At 34.8% G+C, this 18,155-nt stretch overlaps 1 protein-coding gene and 1 non-coding gene across 2 annotated transcripts; one reads left to right on the top strand and one right to left on the bottom strand.

Moving 5' to 3' along the window:
• The first annotated feature begins 5,651 nt into the window (after positions 1-5,651).
• LOC113705490 (isoleucine N-monooxygenase 1-like) lies at positions 5,652-7,741 on the top strand. The gene is made up of 2 exons (XM_027227353.2): positions 5,652-6,650; positions 7,118-7,741. The coding sequence occupies exons 1-2, from the start codon at positions 5,652-5,654 to the stop codon at positions 7,739-7,741; spliced, it is 1,623 nt and encodes a 540-aa protein (XP_027083154.2).
• Positions 7,742-11,595: 3,854 nt separating this feature from the next.
• LOC140013957 (small nucleolar RNA R71) lies at positions 11,596-11,702 on the bottom strand. Its single transcript, XR_011820809.1, has one exon. It is a non-coding gene; the product is annotated as a small nucleolar RNA R71 (small nucleolar RNA).
• Positions 11,703-18,155: the final 6,453 nt, after the last annotated feature.

The raw sequence follows: 18,155 nt of genomic DNA, 5'->3' as shown, positions 1-18,155 counted from the left end.
ATTCATCTATTCTTTCCTCAATCCTATCAAAACGGTCGGAAGTTGCATTTGCTAGCTTTTCTATTGCTAAATCAAATTGATTAGAATAATTTTTTGCAGCTAGCTCCCAAAATGCATTAGAATCATTAGCTAATGGTTCATTCTCTAATTCCCAAGGCAAAGGTGCATTAGCTAACTTCTCTATTGTCAACTCCCAAGATGGTTTTGATTCATATTGGACACTTTCAGATTGGTAATCATAAAAATAAGGAGAGTCACTATAAGTACATTGATTATCCCAACCATAAGTAGGAGAATTGCTCCAATTAGCACTATATTGATCAAAACAAGGATTGTAATGCTCTAATTCATCATAATAATCCACATTTTGTACTTGCATACATGTATTAGTAACATGATAACCTCCACACAAGTCACAAATCACATGATAAGAATTAAAAACATTAACATTCCTCCTCTGCTCAATTTCATGCATCATGGTGTCCATTTGAACTTGTAACTTAATTACATCAAATTTTGCCTTTAAGCACCTTAAACCATCTTCAAAAGACATACATTCAGTAAATTCTTGGTTACCTCTGTTGAAGGAGCTTTGCACTTGGTAACCATACATTTCCAATCTTCCACTTCTCAAGCATTGTCCTCTAAATTGACCTACCCTTCTCATTACCTAAAATTGCTTTTAAACAACTTAAGAGCAAAATTAGTAAGAAGAATAGGTGATAAAACACATACACATATAAAACACAGAAAATAACATTCACAGTATAACTAATAATATGTCTAAACTAATAAAGTTGCTCTTCACACCGATATTGCCAAATCTTCCCCGGCAACGGCGCCAAAAACTTGACGGGTATTTTTACATACATGCAAGTTAAAAAACCGAATTACACCCGTTCACTGCAAGTATACAGATCAACTAGTAGTTTAGGGTATATATCGGGTCGATCCCACAAGGAAGAGTGAACAATTACCGGTATTACTAAATCTTCTCTATTATTTAGACTATCAACGAATTATAGCAAATTAAAACCTATTGAAATTATACAAGAAAATAGCAAATAAAAGCTCCTTAGGTTGTGGCATCCCTAACTACTCATGCAAGTGCTATATTTGGATCATTTAGTACTACATCTAGGCTAGTTATAGTGTAATTTCCTTAAACATGTGAAACCTACTTTCGTAGTGAATCAACTATACTCATAACTAATCCATACCTATTTTCATGGTTATGAAATTAGCTACAAGTTCATTTTTTCAATGAAATTACATGAAATGAATCACTAAAAATCACATAAGTGCACCTCTACTTTCGTGAGTGTACTCCCTATGTTTAGCACTTCTTGAACTAGTGTTAAATCTCAATTTTCATTGCAGAAACAACACCTTAGATAATCACAATCAATGGTACCAGATTAATCATGATTTAAGAAGCCAAAGTGCTAAATAACTTGCTCAAATCATAGCAGTCAAATAACCAAATAATAAACACTAACAATCATAGAAAGTTCAACCAAACCCAAGGCTTAAACTGTAAACACACATATTGAACACAAAATTCAGAACTTGTATATTAACTAAACTTGGAATCAAATACAAAAGATAAAGAGTTTTGAAGGAATACAACCCTTGTCACATGAGCTTTCTTCCTTGCCTTCTTCATCCTCCATCTTCATCCTAATCTAGATAATAAACAAGAATGGAAAAGCTACACTACTCTATACTAAGCTAAACTAATACTAGGGAGATGAAAGAGCTACATTTTGCAGCTTCAAGCTTTCTCCCGTAGCTCACTCTCTATTTTTCTGCTATGCACTCCATCCCCTCCTTGTTGCAATGAATTTGGCTCTTTAATGATGAAAGGTGGTCAAGAAATGAAGCTTTACACTTTCTCCTTACAGCTGGTAATGTTTCTCACATGTCTAGCATCCCATGTGAGTTGGTGGAGGTGAAATTGAGTTTTACGCATACATAGCAACCTTTTCTGACCACAATCCGGCCAGGAATCCGGCCACAAATCCGGCCAAATTCCGGCCGGATTGCTACAGTAAATCTGGGCTGCTACAGTGATCCGAGCTGCTACAGTGCCTCGGATCCGTATGGATCCGAGCTCGGATCCACTAACCCAGAAACAGCCGAGGGTTCGGATGAATAGTGGATCCGAGTGTGGATCACTTGCTCTGTTTTTGGCCCAACTTCAACCGATCTTTTCTTGATGTTAGAGACTGAACCAGCTCATGTCTAAAACACGAAAGTTGTAGCCTTTTGAGTTATCTTTCCAATGCATCAAGAATCACCTCATTTGGATCTGTGTAGGCTGAGATATGACTGAAATACCCTTGCCTGCTCCATGCCTTGTTCTAGTTTCGACCAATAGCAATTGACTCTGTACTTCGGCCTTTTGACCTAGAAAACCTTCAAACTGGATTCAGATGTCTTCACCAAAGTTGTAGATCTATCTCTTATCTTCAAATGGGTTCAAGAATCATCCAAATCCGATCATTGTAACTCAAGTTATAGCCGAAATACGAAAATGTGTCAAAACTGTCAAAAATACACAAAATCCAAGTAAAAAGTGATAAAAACCTCATTTAATCACTTAAAAGCATTTTTCACCAATTATAGCCAAAATGATTCATATTCTTCCAATAATATACCCAAAGTGACTAAAAATAATATAAAATGTCATACAATTATTACGTAAATTAGTCACTTATCAATTATGTTTTAAGTTAAGTTCATTTTCATATTTTCTTTTAACGTGGACAGGGCATTTTATTTTTCTTCCTAATCATTTTAATTTGTATAAGTTAGGCTAAAAGAGGTACTAAAGTTATGCTGATTTGATATAAATCATATTTTCTTCAATTGTGAGCCATTCATATATTGCTTTCATTCTATTTGGCAACTAATTGAATGGCTTTCTTTAATGTCCTTTGTTCATTTTTAAAAGTATGACCCATTTGGCTTTAATTGGTGAATCTTTCCTCGTTTGCTTTTCAAAATTTTCAATTTTAAGTAGTCTGTTAGGTTATTGAATCAACCCATTTTAGATAAATTGTAAGAAGTAGTGAATGCTAAGTATTTAGTATCCATTTAAAATGGTTATAGAGATTTATTGTACATAAAATAATTCAAATTTATAAGAAAAATGATGGAGGGTAGGAAAGATTTGCCAAAAGTGAAAACACCTCTTAGAATAGCTGCATTGGATCACCCTCCCGTAAAGGGTAGCATTTGGTTAGAAGTCTCCTATCATTTGAATATGTGATTCGTGAATGAATTAGAAGTTATCCTCCTACTCTTAATATGGAAGCCATTGTATGGTTTGCTTATGCATGACTTATTAGTGAACCTTTCTGTGCGAGCACTAAACTAGTACATATTTCTCAAAATGCAGGTTGATTAAGATGGCTTGCCCTGAATTTGATTTTTTTTTTATCAATTAAAATGCATAATCAGAAATACTCTTCCGCTGTTCGTATTATCAACCCAACATTATATGTGAATACAACAAATCTACGACCATTAGTATAGAAATATAAAATAACATCAAACTAAATATTTCGAATTTATCTTAAAATTCTCTTGGATGCTTGCAAGTAGGATGGGTGTAGAAACTCTACGAATATGCTAATCAAACAAAATTTCATAAGTGATGCCAGGCATTCTAAAATTCTGTTGGGAAAGGGGTATCGGTACAGGCACACAATATTAGAGTTAGTTCAGGACTAATTTCTCTTTCCTCACGTACCAGTTAAAATAGGAATAAACCAAATCACCAAGTAATAATACCAACAGTGATAATAAAATGCAAGAAAAATAAAGGCACGGGATACCAAGATTTTTACGTGGAAAACCCAAATTGGGAAAAACCACGGGATCTAATCCAGTTAAAATCTCCACTATCACAATAATAGAAATACACAGGTCTACCCGAAATATTCGGATGATAATAATATCACCATTACCAACTAAGCAAAATTGCTACAAAATCACTCCCAAAAATTACAACTGTCAAAGAAATGGGTTTGAAAAGATATTACCAAACGAAGAGGAAATTCAAATGTGAACCGGTAGATAAGTAGAGTCTGACGAAAGGATATCGGATGGATAAAATTTTGTTTCAATTAGATTTTGAATCACCCTCCAATCAATCAAGACCTTGAAATTTTTCGCTCTCTATCTTATTTACTCTTGCTGTCTCTTCGTCTTTCTCTCAACAAGGAAGAAGATGACGGCTGACACTTTTTCTCACACGAAGACCAATTGCTTCTTGCGGCTGCTACTCCTTTTTGGTTTTTGTCCAAGTCAAATTTTGACGTAAACCTAAAAGTATTTGGTTTTGTGGTTTGGCCCGCAAATAGGCTGGCCACAAATCCAACAAATTCGAATATCGAACACTTCCTTAACAAACATTGTCTTGTCTTTCTCATTACAATAATCATATTGTCTTGCATTATTCAACTATAATAGCTACGACTTTCCGTTTACTCTGAAGCACCAATGATGAGGAGCGTGAACCAGGATGAACAACTGAAAGACATCCTCTGCGTGCAACAACTTTCTTCATTTTCTTATTGTACTATATTCTGCGTAACCAATTAAAATTTGTTTTCATCCTAAGTAAGATCCAAAGGATAAAATTTTTAAAACAAATTTTTTTTTCATTCTTTAAGATAAAGAACTTATCATAGTAATGATATCTTAAAAGCATTTCTTGTCGAACAAATTGAAATGATTGAAAATTTTCTATTTGAAGGTACGACAATTTACTTTAACCAAAAGAGTGCCTTTTTAACTAAATTAGATTTTAATTATATACTAATACACAGACAATAAACAAAAAATAAATGGAAAAACAGAAAATTTCTAATTTTAATATAACTTAGTGTAACCAATTCTACACATATTCTGATTGCAATAACTAGAGATGGTAAGTTTCAATATGAAGAGTTTCTTAGGAAATTTTACGAAATTCCTTTTATTATATCGTGTCTTTCCTTTCTATTAAAATATAACAATCCTACAACAAAATGTAGGGTGGATTTCAGAATATCACCTAATAAATAAAGTTTTTCTCTAAGAGTTAAGCTTGGAACTACTACAAGTTGTCATGTATTTGTAAAATAATCTGTTTGGCAATTGATTTCTTCAGACCATTTTGCTCTGAGAATAAGATTTTTACAATTGTTGCAAGGAAATAGCATGATCTAAAACTTGGTATAATGTACGTTTCTCCTATTTCAGCACAAACACCCTCGAAAAGAAATTAGGTATTGCTTTTAAAATAGATATATATATATATATATATATATATATCCAAAAAAAAACTAAGGCTAATCTTTACAAACCACAAAAAAAGAAAATGTGCATTTTTGAACAAGACTCTACACAATTTTAGGGGATTAGTCTATCCAAAAAGTTGGAATAACCCTAAGTGGAAAAAAAAAAAATAATGGTATCCAAAAGTCCGTGGGAGCTACTCAAAATCATAGATACCTAATGCTACCAACAAATTTCTCCTATAAAAGCTCGCATAATTGCACTCTTTACAAACCATCAACGGGAATTGCAGACACTCAATACCTCTCACATATACCAAAAGCTCAAAGCAATTCTTAAGAACTTTCATACGGTCTCAAGTCATGAATTACACTTCCAGTCTTCGTGTTGATTCAAGCTTGGGATTTACCTCAATGTCATGGATCCCATATTTCTCAGGATTCATGGCTTTGGTTTTGTTGGTGATCTTTAAGATGGACAAATGGTTAACTATTTGTCTAAAGAATAACAAAACTCGTCGATTCCCTCTCCCTCCTGGCCCAAAACCCTTGCCTTTCATTGGTTGCATTTTCCAAATGCTGAGAAACAGACCAACAAATCGATGGATATGTAAATTCATGGATGATTTGAATACCGAAATTGCATGTATCCGCATTTTCGGTGTTCATGTCATTCCAGTCACTTCTCCTGAGCTCGCTCGCCAGTTCTGTAAGAAACAAGACTCGATTTTCTCCAGCAGACCTGTTTGTATGTCTGCAGAGCTTTGTAGTGGAGGATTCTTGACAACCGGCCTTTCACCTTTGGGCGATCAATACAAGAAAATGAAGAGGATGGTCATTTCCAGTGTGCTCTCACCTGCTAAACACCAATGGCTTCATAGCAAGCGAGCAGAGGAAGCAGATCATTTGGTTAATTACGTTTACAATCAGTGCAAGGACAATGCCACCGTTGGGCTAGTGGACATAAGATTGGTTACGCAACACTACTGCGGAAATGTGATTAGAAAGATGATTTTCAACAAGAGATTCTTCGGGAAAGGAATGGAAGATGGAGGACCAGGTGCTGAGGAAGTTGAACATATCAATGCACTCTTCAAAATCCTTGCTTATTTGTATGCATTCAGCTTATCAGATTACATGCCCTGGGTGAAGATTTTTGATTTTGATGGCCACCGAAAGATTCTTACTGAGGCCGTTGCATGTGTACGAAAGCACCAAGATCCCGAAATTGAAAAAAGGATTAAAATGTGGGAGAGTGGCTTGAAAAATGAGGAAGAAGACCTTCTTGATGTCCTAATCAGGCTCAAAGATAGCAACGGCAGACCCCTCTTAACAACTGAGGAGATGAGAGCACAAATTACTGTAAGGAATCCTCTATCCTGCTGCATGGTTACATAAACAATTTCTTAAACAAATGGGGTAAATCAAACTTTAGCTCCTTATCAGCTAGTGCCCTTTCACATAAGTACAAAATCAATCGTAGGGGCCACACTCCAAAACTTAAAATCTTGCTTGCAGACTCAATGCTGTGAAACATTCAGGTAAACCATGTCCACATCAAATGACGTACAAAAGGTGACATAAGACGACATCATCTTGTTCGCTCACGTTTTAATGATGTGGTTTATGTGTGCTCAAGCCCATCAGCCACGCTCTGACCATATATGTTGATTAGCAGAAATTAGAAAAGGATGGAATCTCAATAAGCCCTAATCACCAACAAAATGCAACTTGCAATATGGTGTTGTTCGGTCAGAGTCGATTATTGGACTTGGAAAAGAAGGATTATTAGTTTCACTTTTAACTTTACTATGATGCATGCTCGACAGGAATTAATGTTTGCAACAGTCGATAATCCATCAAATGCTGTGGAGTGGGCATTAGCAGAGATGCTAAATCAACCTGAAATGCTTCAAAAAGCCACAGAAGAGCTAGACGCCGTGGTTGGAAAGGATAGACTTGTTCAAGAATCTGACCTTCCGAGGCTGAAATATGTGAAGGCCTGCGTAAGAGAGTCCTTTCGGCTGCATCCATTAGCACCCTTTAATGTTCCTCATGTATCTACTCAGGACACCGTCGTTGGTGGCTACTTCATCCCGAAAGGTAGCCATGTTATCCTCAGCCGTCCAGGACTTGGCCGTAATCCTCGAATCTGGGAGGATCCGCTGAAGTACAAGCCTGAGCGCCACATGAAGGACATGGAGGATGCTAGAATGGATCTCAACGATCCAGAATTAAATATGTTTTCCTTCAGCACCGGAAGGCGTGGATGTCCAGGAGTCCTTTTGGGTTCCACACTCACTGTGATGTTGCTGGCCAGACTTCTTCAATGCTTTAGCTGGAAGATTCCATCAGGTCATTCGCAAATCGATTTAGCAGAGTGCGAGGATGCTGGCTTCCTTGCCAAACCTCTCGTTGCAGTTGCTGAACCACGATTCCCACAATTCAACTAGGATGATACCTTTTCATGATTTACCTTCTTATGTATCATCTTCTCGTGTCTACTCTCCCTATCCTGTTATTAGTGTCATCTTTTCACTTTTACGGTTCCTAATGAACTTCTACTAAGTGTAGCCAATTCTGCACAAATTCTTGATTGACTTGTGATAAGATATGAAATCCAAATATTCGTAATCGAGGTTTCGGAATTAAGTTTTTGTCGAATAGTTTAGCTCAGAACTACTACAAGTTGTTATGTATTTCTAAAATAGTCTGGTTGGCATATCGATTCCTTCAGGCCATTTTGCTCTGAAAATAAGATTTTACCATTGTTACAAGGAAATAATGTGCTCGAAAACTTGTTATAAAATACGTTTCTCCTTTTTCAGCACAAACATCCTTGAAAAGAAATTAGTTACTGCTTTTAAAATAAATATATATCCGACAAGTTATCTGGTACCAAAAACATGTGCATAAATGTCCTTCCCCCCAAATGTAGGCCCTTTCTTGGTCCATATATCCGATTGCTTGGTTCAATGCACCCACTTAAAGTGAGCCATAAAGACAATACACCTTTATCTGTGACCTTGCGAGGCTTAATAATTAATTTTGCTGTACTACTTTCTATGTTGTGGACAACCATCAAAATTCGGTTAACTGGTGAATTTCAATCACCACTTTTTAATATAGTCCGAAAAACATCAATTACGATACCGTGTAATAAGTTGTTTAAAACTGCAATAATCAAACCGTGTGGGGTACTGTATATCTAATTGCCATGCATATATGCCTCTATTAATATAGTAAATCAAGTGTAAGTAAAATATTGTAATTGGTTGTTATCAAAGACTCTTTGTAACAGCCCTTCAAGAAAGCAAGGGAATAGTTCATGTTGAAAATAGTTTTTAAACTAACATTAGGCAAGTAGTTCATTTGGCAAGTGTTTATGTCACATGTAATATAACATAATCTAGTACTAGTCATCTAGAAGGTAAGTAATATCTTTGGATGTGCATTTTGATGACTCTTCCTTTGTAAGGAGATAGTGTGAGATATTACAAGTTCTCTGTTTATGTTAATTAATTAATTAGGATTAATTTTAGGGTCTGTCTAACAGGTGCCCTGTTGGTACTCAACTTCATTAAGACATATTTTAGATGTCATATTTTTGGAAATGTAAAATTAATTAGAGAAAGAAAAGAAATATAACGAAAGGTAGGTAAGATTAAATAAGAAAAGTATATAAATGTAAGGTAGGGTAATAATTGTTAGTATGCACATCCATTAGAAAATCCCTTAATTTTATATACATTATAATAATGTATAGTAGTGGTACCGATAAATGTGCATATTCTCAATTTAGTTGAATTTAATCTTTCATTTTGGCACATGTAATATGCATCCATGCTTGTTGGTGTAGACACTATTAGATATTCAAGATTAATCCCATTAACAATTACATTACATAGTATTCATTGAATTGATAGATACAAATTAGTATAGAATATGAAACTTATATTAGTAATTAGTGATAAGAGAATATTTAACGTATATTTTGTACAAGTTTGGCACGAACTTTTGGTATGTTTTGAGAAGATTAAAGTCATATTTGAAATCTTTTGGTGATAATTGTTTAAATATTGTTTAAGTGTTCAAAACTTGATAAATGAGTGGATTAATGCATTAATTTTATGAAATTGTGAAGGATATTGATATATGAAATTCATGCACCAGATGAAGGAAATGTAAGGATCGTCCAGAGAATAAAGTACAAAAGAAACTAGGAGCAAAAATGAAGAAAAAGGAAAGAAGTGAAAATCTGGAAATTGACAAGTACGGATCCGAGTAAACAAAGGGCGATCCGAACCCTCGTCTGCACTTCTGGAGCAATGGATCTGAGGTAAGGCGATCTGAGCTCGGATTTATATAGAAAGGCCTTGGATCCTCCATGATCCGAGCTCGGAACTTTCTCCACCCCTCGGATCCGAGATTCGGATTTGCCTCTCTCTACTGCAAGTGACACAACCGTTTTTCCTCACTTTTCACACAACTTTTCAGCTATTTTGGGTGAGAGAATTCGGTAGCACATGCTTCTGCAATAAAAGAGAAGACAAAATGAGTTATTAACAAGTCAAAACAATATTTCTTTTGACTTTCTTTACAAAATTTGAGTTGTTGGAATCATGAAGGAGAAGAAAGTGCCTTTCTACCACTTTTTATGCAGAAAATGAAGGAGAAGCCAGAGGAGGACCATACGTAGCTAGTTTTTCTTCTTACATGTTTCTCTCTAGCTAGAGGTTCTTGGGGAAGCACTTGGAGATTTCACTTGTAATCATCTTGCACAAAACATAGCAGAAATTTGAGGGTTTCACCATTACTTGGCTAAGTTTTCCTTTATCTTTCTTGTACTTGTAATTTATGATGTTTTGCATTGATAAACTTATGAGTTTGATTGTTATATCATTCATGGGCAACTAAACTTCTTTATCTAGGGAGTAGATGAAACTTATAGTTAAATGATATGAATTGAATGTGATTTATATTTGTTGTATCTTGTATTGACTTGTCTATTTGTGTAGTTGTAATTACTTGTTATTGTTTGATCACCAATAGCATACTTATAGTTGTTATTATTCAATGAGAATTGGTAGTAACAATGGAAACGCATGAGTAGAACTTAAGTTGTATGTTCATGAAAATAGAGGTACATTTAAGTGGATTACTTAGCATTTCATGAAGAAAAACAGAGTAGAACTAGTATTTCACCATGAAGATAGGAAAAGCTGAACTACTTTAGGCCATTTTACCATGAGAATGAGATTTGGTAATATTGGAAATGAATCCCTAGTTTAACAAGAATAATAACAAGAGGTAAATTTATTCATTTGTGTCGTTTATGCCATAAGTGGAATCTATATCCCTAGATTTAAGTCTTTAGTAAAGAAATCTCCATTTATATCTTTCAATTTATTAATCCAAATTTGTAGACAATAGCATTATAATCTTCTTGTTCAAATTTATCGTAAATGTAAATAATAGAGAAAATAAGAGCCTAGTACTTGTTTAAATTGCTCCTTGTGGGATCGACCTGATATTTGCCCAAAACTATTAAGTGATCTGTATACTTGCAGTTCAACAAGTAAAATTCGGAAATAAACTTGCATTGATATAAAAATCCTGTCAAGTTTTTGGCGCCGTTGCCGGGGAGCGGCAATATTAGGGTCTAATCATCTCTATTAATTTAGATATTTTCATTATTTTTATTCAAGTTGTTTATAGTTGATTTTAACAATTAAAACTGTAAAATTTCTCTTGTTTTTATTTATAGTGTATGCACCGATCAAAACGAGAAATTGCACCTTTCGATCCTGAAATTGAGAGGACACTTTGGAGACAAAGGAGGCATATACCACATCAAGAGGAACAAGAGATTTGGCAGCCGATAGAAGAAATCTTGATAGGGTTATCATTTGAGAAAGAAATGACAAAAAATTAACCAAATAGGTGAATTTTACGAGATTTTGCTTTACCGGGTACACAAGGATCTCAAATTAGCATCGCAAGGCCAACGATAAATGCTAATAATTTTGAAATTAAACCATCACTAATTCAAATGGTACAACAATCTCAATATGGAGGTAATGCTACCGAAAATCCAAATTCTCATTTGTCAACATTTCTTGAAATTTGTGCTACAATTAAGTTTAATGGTGTTAGTGATGATGTAATTAAATTTCGATTATTTCCATTTTCACTAAGGGACAAGGCCAAGGTTTGGCTACAATCTCATCCTCCGAATACTTTTACTACTTGAGCTGAATTAACTAAGGCTTTTCTCAATACATTCTTTCCACCTGGAAAAACTGCTAGACTAAGAATAGATATAACTAGTTTCTCTCAACAGAAAGGAGAGACATTGTACGAAACTTGGGAGCGCTATAAGGAATTGCAACGAAAATGTCCTCATCATGGTTTACCAGATTGGCTAGTGGTCCAAACATTTTACAATGGTCTCACCTATCTAACAAAGACGCATGTAGATGCGGCAGTGGGAGGAGCATTGATGGGAAAGACAGCCGAGGAAACTCAACAATTGATTGAAAAAATGGCTGCTAACAACTACCAATGGGCCAACGAACGAGGTAATACGAGGAGAACCGCAAGTATGCTGGAAGTAGATACCTTGAATATGTTAACTGCAAAGATAGATAATGTGGTTAGGATATTTAATAGGTATATTGGTTCTAACTCTAATCAAGGAGTAGTTGTTGCATGTTGTACTACTTGCGGCGGAGATCATGATGATTCTATGTGTTCTAGCAGCGAACATGTTCAATATTTCAACAATAACAACTGTCCACCCCAAAATAATCCATACTCTAATACCTACAATCCAGGATGGCGTAATCATCCGAATTTTGGATAGAATGATCAAGATAACCAAGAAAGATTAATTAATCCACCGGATTTTCAACCGAAGCAACCACTTCCGGAGTCTAAACCAGCTTGGAAATTGGCAATTGAGAAGCTGGCAAATGTATCAAATGATAAAATTGCAAAATTAGTCAGTGCCACTACTCAACGGTTTGAGAGAATTGAGGGAAGGATGGACCAGCTCACCAATATGTACAGGAATGTTGAAATCCAATTGGGACAAATAGCTAATGCGGTCAACAATCGCAACCAAGGGGACTTACCTGGTAAGACTGAGGTGAATCCAAGGGAATATGTGAAGGTCATAACCCTCCGTAGTAGTAAGGAAGTGGGGGAGAAACTTGTAACTGAAAGTGAAAGAGAATTTGAAAGAAGAGAATATAAGCAATTGAGTGAATTAGGAGAAGATGGCAAGAAAATCAAAGGGAAAGAAAAGATGAAAGAAAATGAACCACAAATTGGAGATACAACATCAATTCCTCCACCGGTGTCATTTCCACAAAGATTGAAGCATTCGAGAAATGACAAAGAATTTGAGAAGTTTGTCAATATTTTCAAATAATTACATATTAACATTTCTTTTGTTGATGCTATTTTACAGATTCCTTCATACACAAAGTTTCTCAAGGAGATAATGACTAAGAAAAGGAAGTTAGTAGATAGTGAGACAATTGCATTAACGGAAGAATGTAGTGCCATTATACAAAACAAATTGCCACCAAAATTGAAAGATCCAGGGAGTTTCACAATTCCTTGCATTATTGGCTGTAGAATTCTCTAAAGCACTTTGTGACCTTGGTGCTAGTGTTTCATTGATCCCTTTAACTGTGGTTAGGCAATTGAGGTTGAAAGATTTAAAGCGTACTAACATTTTTCTTTCAATTGGCTGACAGGTCTTTTAGACATTCAATGAGTATATTGGAGAATGTACTCATTAAACTACAGAAATTCATTATTCATGTTAATTTTGTTGTTTTAGATATGGAGGAAGATGTCAATGTACCTATTATACTTGGTAGACCATTTCTAACCACTGCAAGTACAATAATAGATGTTGAACGTGGTAAGTTCAAGTTTCAAATTGGTGAAGAGGAAGTGGAGTTTGATTTGAATAAAGTGAAAAAGTATCCCTCTTTTACTGACCATGTTTATTCTGTTGACATATGTGATGAATTGGCGTTAGAGATAAGTCAAGTTAATCTTGATGATGATTTCCTTGAACTTTGTCTTAATGGTGTAGACTTACAAGAGGAACAAGTTAAAGAAATGACTCAATTTTTGCAGGCACAGGTTCCTTACAAAAGGAGCAATGCATATGAGGAGTTAGGGATGAGCAAAGAGTTACCTCCACCATCGTGTGAGCAAGCTCCACAGCTTGAGGTTAAACCACTGCCTAAACACTTCAAATATGCATTTCTTGGAGAAAAAGAAACATTGTCGGTGATTGTAAATTCTGCACTAGATGAGGAATAACTAGGCAAGCTCTTATGTGTTTTGAGGAAGCATTTAAAGACTATAGGATGGATGATTTCTGATATCAAGGAAATCAGTCAAACTATTTATATACACCGAATTTTGTTAAAAGAAAATTCTAAGCCGGTGGTTGAAATTCAAAGGAGGTTAAATTCAAACATGAAAGAAGTGGTAAGAATAGAGATTCTTAAATGGCTGGATGTAGATATAATTTTTTTTAATTTTTTATAGTGTTTGGATTTCTCCTATTCATGTAGTGCCAAAGAAAAGGGGGATAACCATAGTACATGGTAAAAATGATGAAATGATTCCCTCTAGAGTTGTGATTGGGTGACGAGTTTGTATAGGTTATAGAAAACTGAATACAGCCACTAGAAAGAATCATTTCCCTCTTCCTTTTCTTGATCAAATGGTAGAAAAATTGGCTGGATATGAATTTTATTGTTTCTTGGATGATTTTTCAGGATACAATCAAATAATCATTTCACCGAAAGATCAAGAGAAGACCACATTCACTTATCCTTACGGCACTTTTGCATTTAAAAAAATGCTTTTTGGACTGTGCAATGCACCGGTCACCTTCTAACATTGCATGATAGCAATTTTCTCTGATTTTAATGAGAAAATCATGGAAATCTTCATGGATGACTTTTCTGTATTTGGATCCACTTATGATCATTGTCTTAACAATTTAAATCTAATTTTGCAGAGATGTGAAGAAACAAACATTGTACTCAATTGAAAAAAATGTCATTTCATGGTTTGTGAGGGTATTGTTCTAGGTCAAAAATTTCTTCACAAGGTATTGATGTAGATCAAGCTAAAATAGAGGTTATAGAGAGAATGCCTCCACCTACCAATGTGAAAGGCATTCGGAACTTTCTTGGACACGTGGGATTATATCGGTGGTTTATTAAAAATTTCTCCAAAATTGCTAAACCTTTATGTGAGTTGCTTGCAAAAGATGTTTTTTTTCACTTTAATGATGAGTGCTTAATTGCTTTCAATAGGTTGAAAAAGTAACTTGTCTCCGTACCTATAATAGAATCACCGGATTGGAGCTTACCATTCAAATTGATGTGTAATGCGAGTGATTTTGCAGTTGGAGCTGTTCTTGGGCAAAAACATGATAAGCGACTTCATGTCATTTATTATGCAAGTAAAAAGCTAAATGAACCCCAAGTCAACTATGCAACAACAGAGAAGGAGTTGCTAACAGTGATATTTGCATTGAATAAGTTTAGATCGTATTTAGTAGAATCTAAAGTTATCATTTATACCGACCCATACAGCACTCAAATATCTCTTAAATAAAAAAGATGCAAAATCTCGACTAATTCGATGGATTTTATTATTGCAGGAATTTGATTTGGAGATCAAAGATGAAAAAGAACTTAGTCGCTAATTATCTTTCTAGACTGGAGAACATGCCTCAAGAAGACCATTCATCCATTAAAGAAGAATTTTCAGATGAGTTTTTAATGGCAATTTATAAGTCACCATGGTATGCTGATCTAGTTAACTTTGTAGTTAGTGGAGTGATACCAAGTGATTTGAATTCTCACCAAAGAAAAATGTTCTTAAATGATGCTAAATATTATTTTTGGAACGAACCGTTCTTTTACAAACATTGAGCAAATGGAATAATTAGAAAATGTGTTCCGGAAGAAGAGGTACATAGTATTTTAATGCATTATCATACTCTTGAAACGAGAGGTCATTTTAGTACAACTAAAACAGTAGCAAAGGTATGGCAATCAGGATTTTATTGGTCTACTATGTACCAAGATGCTAGAAATTGGGTTAAAAATTGTGATCAATACCAAGAACTGGCAATATCTCAAGGAAGAATGAAATGCCTCTGACTACATATTTGGAAGTTGAGCTATTTGATGTTTGATACATTGATTTTATGGGATCATTTCCTAACTCATATAATAATAAGTACATCCTTTTAGCAATTGATTATGTCTCTAAATGGGTGAAGGCCATTTCTTCACAAACTAATGATGCTAAAGGTGTGCTTAAATTTCTTAAACAGAACATATTTTATAGGTTTGGAGTTCCAAAGGCAATAATAAGCGATGAAGGTAAGCATTTTTGCAACAAAACTATTGACACTTTGGTACTTAAATATGGATGCAGGCATAAAAAGTCACTTCCCTATCATCCTTAAGCCAATGGTCAAACGGAGTTGGCCAACCCGAAAATCAAAATCATTTTGGAGAAAACTATCAACCGATCGAGAAAGGATTGGTCAAACAAGCATGAAGATGCTTTGTAGGCGTATAGAACGGCATTTACAACGCCGTTGGGAATGTCTTCATATAAGCTTGTTTATGGGAAAGCGTGTCATTTACCTGTAGAAATAGAACATAGAGCTTATTGGGCTATTAAGGCTATTAATTTTGATTTTAAATCTGCAGGTGAAAAGAGAATGTTCGAGTTGAATGAATTGGAAGAATTGCGATTGATCTCGTATAAGAATGCTAAGATTTACAAAGAAAAAGTAAAATTCTGACATGACAAACATATTCTTCCTAAGCATTTTGAAGAAGGGCAAAAGGTGTTATTGTTTAATTCAAGACTTAAATTATTCCAGGAAAATCTTAAGTCTCGATGGTCCGGACCATTTGAAATAGTTCGCACATTTCCTTATGGGGCAGTGGAAATAAAAGGAGAAAATGGTGTCCCATTCAAAGTGAATGGTCAAAGATTGAAGCCCTATTTGGCCAGAGAAAAGGTTCCTAAAGGAGTGATTTACTTCTTAGGAAACACAATGGAGAGTTAAACAAACTATAGGAGAGTCGAGCTGAACGACTATAAATAAAGCGCTTGTTGGGAGGCAACCCAATAATAATATTATAGTTGTGTGTTTTATGTGTTTCTTAAATTTTGGTATGATTTAACTGACTAATTATATATATTTCATTTGTTTGTAGGAGGTACCGAAGTTCCAACATCCATCTTGGAGGTGCATTTGAAGAACAAGTGTAAAAAGGGAGGTTTTCTTACCAAATTGTGCTTTAAGTGTTTAGAATTCTCATTCATATATGTAATGTGCATTTCAAGTATATTCAAGTGAATTTCGGTGATAACATGTTTATAAAATGCTCATGGACTCATTTGTTGTGTATTTCATGCTCAAAGGTGCCATTTTGGTGTAAAAATACAAAAATGATCAAAGAATCTCACCCCTCGATTTGCAATGTAGATATGTTTGATGTGTTTTAAGAGATTGAATATTGTGTTTATGGTATATTACACTTGCCTGGGAGGTTGAATTTGATACAAATTTTGTCCTTTGTGTAATTTGAAATTGGCCGAAAAATGGAGGAAAAGTCTAAAAAATTGCAGTTTCTGCAATTAGTGCAGAAATGTGCTGATCTGAGCTCGGATCCGACAAAATCCAGATAGATCCGACCTCGGATCAATTGAGGATCAAAAGTGAAAATAGGGGATCCGAGCTCGGATCCAACAAAACCCAGTTGGATCCGAGGGCTCGACTGATCATCTAGAAGGCCCAATCCAAGCCCATCGGATCCGAGCCCTGATCAAATCGATCCGAGCTTGGATTGGTTCGCGATAAGAAAGAAATCGAGGGCTCAGTTTCTCATTTTTCCAGCTCTCCCTTTCCTATTCTGCCGAAACCCTAGCCCCTATTCACCAATCTTCCTTTTCATCCAATAATCATTCAATTTTTCACCATAAAAACATTCCCCAACCTATTGTGATCATAAACCCTCAACAATTCCGTTTTAAAAACATCAATTTGGAGGGTTTTGATCTTCCAAACTGAAATTCGGGCTGCATTGAAATTTCGCAATTTGTGGTCAAAATTGGGGTTGTTTCTTCATCATCTTTGCATCATTATCATCCTCCACCATCACTTTACACATTTGAGGTAACAATTTACAATTTTCTTTGACATTTTATAATTCCTAATTTTACATTTTTCGAGTTTTTTGAGCATATTTTGATAATTGTTTATTTGTTGAAATGTCTTGTTATAATTGTGGTACATTGTGTTAAAATAAGTTGTTGCAACTATTTTCTTGCTTAGTATTGAGAGAATTGTGGCTTTGGTAATATTTTTGAATAATTTTTCTTCTCAATTATGAGGTTAAAGCACATTGTACTTTTTGGTCTAAAATTCCTTGTTTCTCTGGATTAGTTTGAATTGTTTTTAAAAAATGGAGATTACTTTTATGCTAATTAAAGGACAACATATGATTATTTGTCTAAATTGGTATGAATTCCTTGGGTAACAATGCTAAATGGTTGATGTTGAACATAATATTAGCATAAGCGTTGAAATGTTACTTTAGGTGGTTTTCCAAGATTGATTGTGTATCCAATAACTTTGCAAACATATTGTATTTCTAGTTTTTACCTTTTTCTTGCTTATTGTTTGAAATTTCAAGAGATGGAGTGGTGAGTGGATTTTTTTTTTGAGCCATGTGATATGATTTTGGATTGAAATTCATATCATACACGTGCATTTGTGTTTGAAATAATTTA

Source organism: Coffea arabica, chromosome 8c (assembly GCF_036785885.1).
Source record: "Coffea arabica cultivar ET-39 chromosome 8c, Coffea Arabica ET-39 HiFi, whole genome shotgun sequence".
In the NCBI taxonomy this organism is placed as follows: Eukaryota; Viridiplantae; Streptophyta; class Magnoliopsida; order Gentianales; family Rubiaceae; genus Coffea; species Coffea arabica.
This window is presented reverse-complemented; position numbering and strand designations above follow the sequence as displayed.